Consider the following 2,119-nt stretch of genomic DNA (forward strand, 5'->3'; position numbering starts at 1 on the left):
GCTGCCACACAGCTCTAGTTGTCAGTGTGTCCAGGGGTCTTTTGCCTACGTCACTGATGTAAGAATATATCAATAACAGGTGATCACGGTCCTTCTAAAGAGGCTGTTCCAGATGAGTTTAGATGACACAGCTGTGGTACTGGGGACACACAGAAGAATGAGAACACTTGGACCGCATCACATACCCAAAGAGGTGTTTCTCATCAAGGTTTACACCTTGGGAAACTGGACTAAATCCAACAACGTTGCCATTGCTCAGAGCATCGCTGGAGCCTGTCTTTAGCTCTCAGATAATGTGAGAAACCCACCTGTTACATCATGGCGACTCCTTATCTTTGATTTAAAACAATCTTATGCCACTTGAGCACTCATTTGCTTTCTCACCAGAATGGGCACCCAGTGACTTTTGGCCATTTCCAAATACCAGACGTATCCTCGAAGGATGAAAATCTGCCTTCACAGAGGTTAATTAGAAGGTTCTCTCGCAGCCTCAGGCAGGCCTCTGGGAAGAGTCTGAAGGATGAGTGAGCTGTGATGGGCCGAGGAAGGCGCCCACAGCTCCCTGACGTGACCGCGCGGCCGGCCAGGCGTCATTTGGATGTGTAAGTTTTGAGTTTCATTTTCAAAACCCTCGTTGCTTTACAGCCACACGTAGCACACAGGAATGTGATCCAGGGGCTGAGCACAATCCAGTGGGTCAGCCAGCCCGAGCGGGGAGACGGAGCAGCAGCAGAGGCTTTTCTGGAAAACGGCCACTCTGGGCACACGCCCACAATGAAGCCTGGACTGAGGCCACGGGTGCATCCGCTTAGCCACCTGCTTTCCCAGGGAAATGGGTCCTCCGGCCTCCACTTCGGCCATGGAACCAGGAAGGGGGAGGGGGTGACCTCACAGCGAGTGCCCGTCAGGGTGGAGGTGGGAGGCTACACCTTCCCCCGCCACCCACCTCCTTCCAGAGCTCAGCCGTTATTTGTCTCCCAACCCCCCTTCCGGAAGCGGCCCCTCGTCGCCTCCGGAGGGTCCAGGGTTTACTTCCGGTAGACCTTGGAGGAGGAGCAGCGGGAGAGGACCGGGGAGGAGGGGGAGGGGGAGGGGGCGGCAGGAGGCTCGGAGGGGTCAGGCAGGGGAGCGAAGGAGGGAAAGGCGCTGATACTCCGGCCCTTCCCGCCCACAGCCAGGGCCCTGCCCTCCCGTGCGGCTATGTCCGAGGGGGAGAGCGAGGAAAGCTCGGGCGGCGAGTGCCCCGTGTGCTACGAGAAGTTCCGCGAAATGGAGGGCGCCAGCCGGACGCTGAGCTGTGGCCACATGTTCTGCCATGACTGCCTGGTCAAGTACCTCCTCTCCACGCGCGTGGACGGGCAGGTCCAGAGGACCGTCGTCTGCCCCGTCTGCCGCTACGTCACCTTCCTAGGCAAGAAGAGCTCCTGGCCCTCCAAGCAGGACAAGAGCTCTCAGACCCTGGCCGTGCCCATGGGCCTGACGCCCATGCCACCGCCGGACACCCTAGGCCACGCTAACCCTCTGGCCCTCTCCCAGCCTTTCTGGAGGCCGTCCCCGAATCAGGGCGGCCAGCTGCCCTTGGTCCCGCCGCCCGGCCTGCCCCGGGAGCCGCAGATCTTCATCATCAGCTGCCACGGGATGCCCCTGGGGAAGCAGGACAGCATCCTGCCCGGGCGCAACCTGGCCGAGCTCTCGGAGGCCTCCCTGGTGCCCAGCTCCACCCGGTCGTTCTGCAGCTGCTCCCAGGCCCTACTGCTCATCATCCTCATTGCCGTGGTGGCCGTGGTGGCTGCCATCCTGCCCTGGGTGCTGGTGGTGAGGAAGCACGCGTGAGTGGGGCACCGGCCAGACGGCCGCTCTGGAAGCTGCCCGCTCACACAGCCAGGCTGCCTGGGGGGGGGCCAGCCGAGCCCTGAGGGGTGGCCAGGGGCAGAGGGCGTGTTAGGGCGGTGCTGGCTGGAGGTCCAGTGGCATCTCCCCACCCCGGCTCCTTGCCCCCAGTGCATCTCAGACAGAACAGGGGGGCCAGGACTGGGCTGAGCAGCCAGGCTCTCGGCTGAATGAAATGGAAACTCCAGGCTCCAGGCCAGGGAGGAAAGCGTGATGGACACCCCTGCTC

General features: G+C 61.5%; 1 protein-coding gene across 1 annotated transcript; it reads left to right on the plus strand.

The window, feature by feature from the left end:
- The first annotated feature begins 1,200 nt into the window (after positions 1 to 1,200).
- On the plus strand, positions 1,201 to 1,833 carry RNF222 (ring finger protein 222). The gene has a single exon (XM_060080423.1). It carries the CDS (start codon positions 1,201 to 1,203, stop codon positions 1,831 to 1,833), a length of 633 nt encoding a protein of 210 aa, XP_059936406.1.
- Positions 1,834 to 2,119: the final 286 nt, after the last annotated feature.

The sequence above is a fragment of the Mesoplodon densirostris genome, chromosome 18 (assembly GCF_025265405.1).
Source record: "Mesoplodon densirostris isolate mMesDen1 chromosome 18, mMesDen1 primary haplotype, whole genome shotgun sequence".
Taxonomy (NCBI): Eukaryota; Metazoa; Chordata; class Mammalia; order Artiodactyla; family Ziphiidae; genus Mesoplodon; species Mesoplodon densirostris.

Bases quoted from the DNA above. Each gene is read 5' to 3' on its own strand.
- RNF222 (XM_060080423.1), top strand. From the start codon at position 1,201: ATGTCCGAGGGGGAGAGCGAGGAAAGCTCGGGCGGCGAGTGCCCCGTG.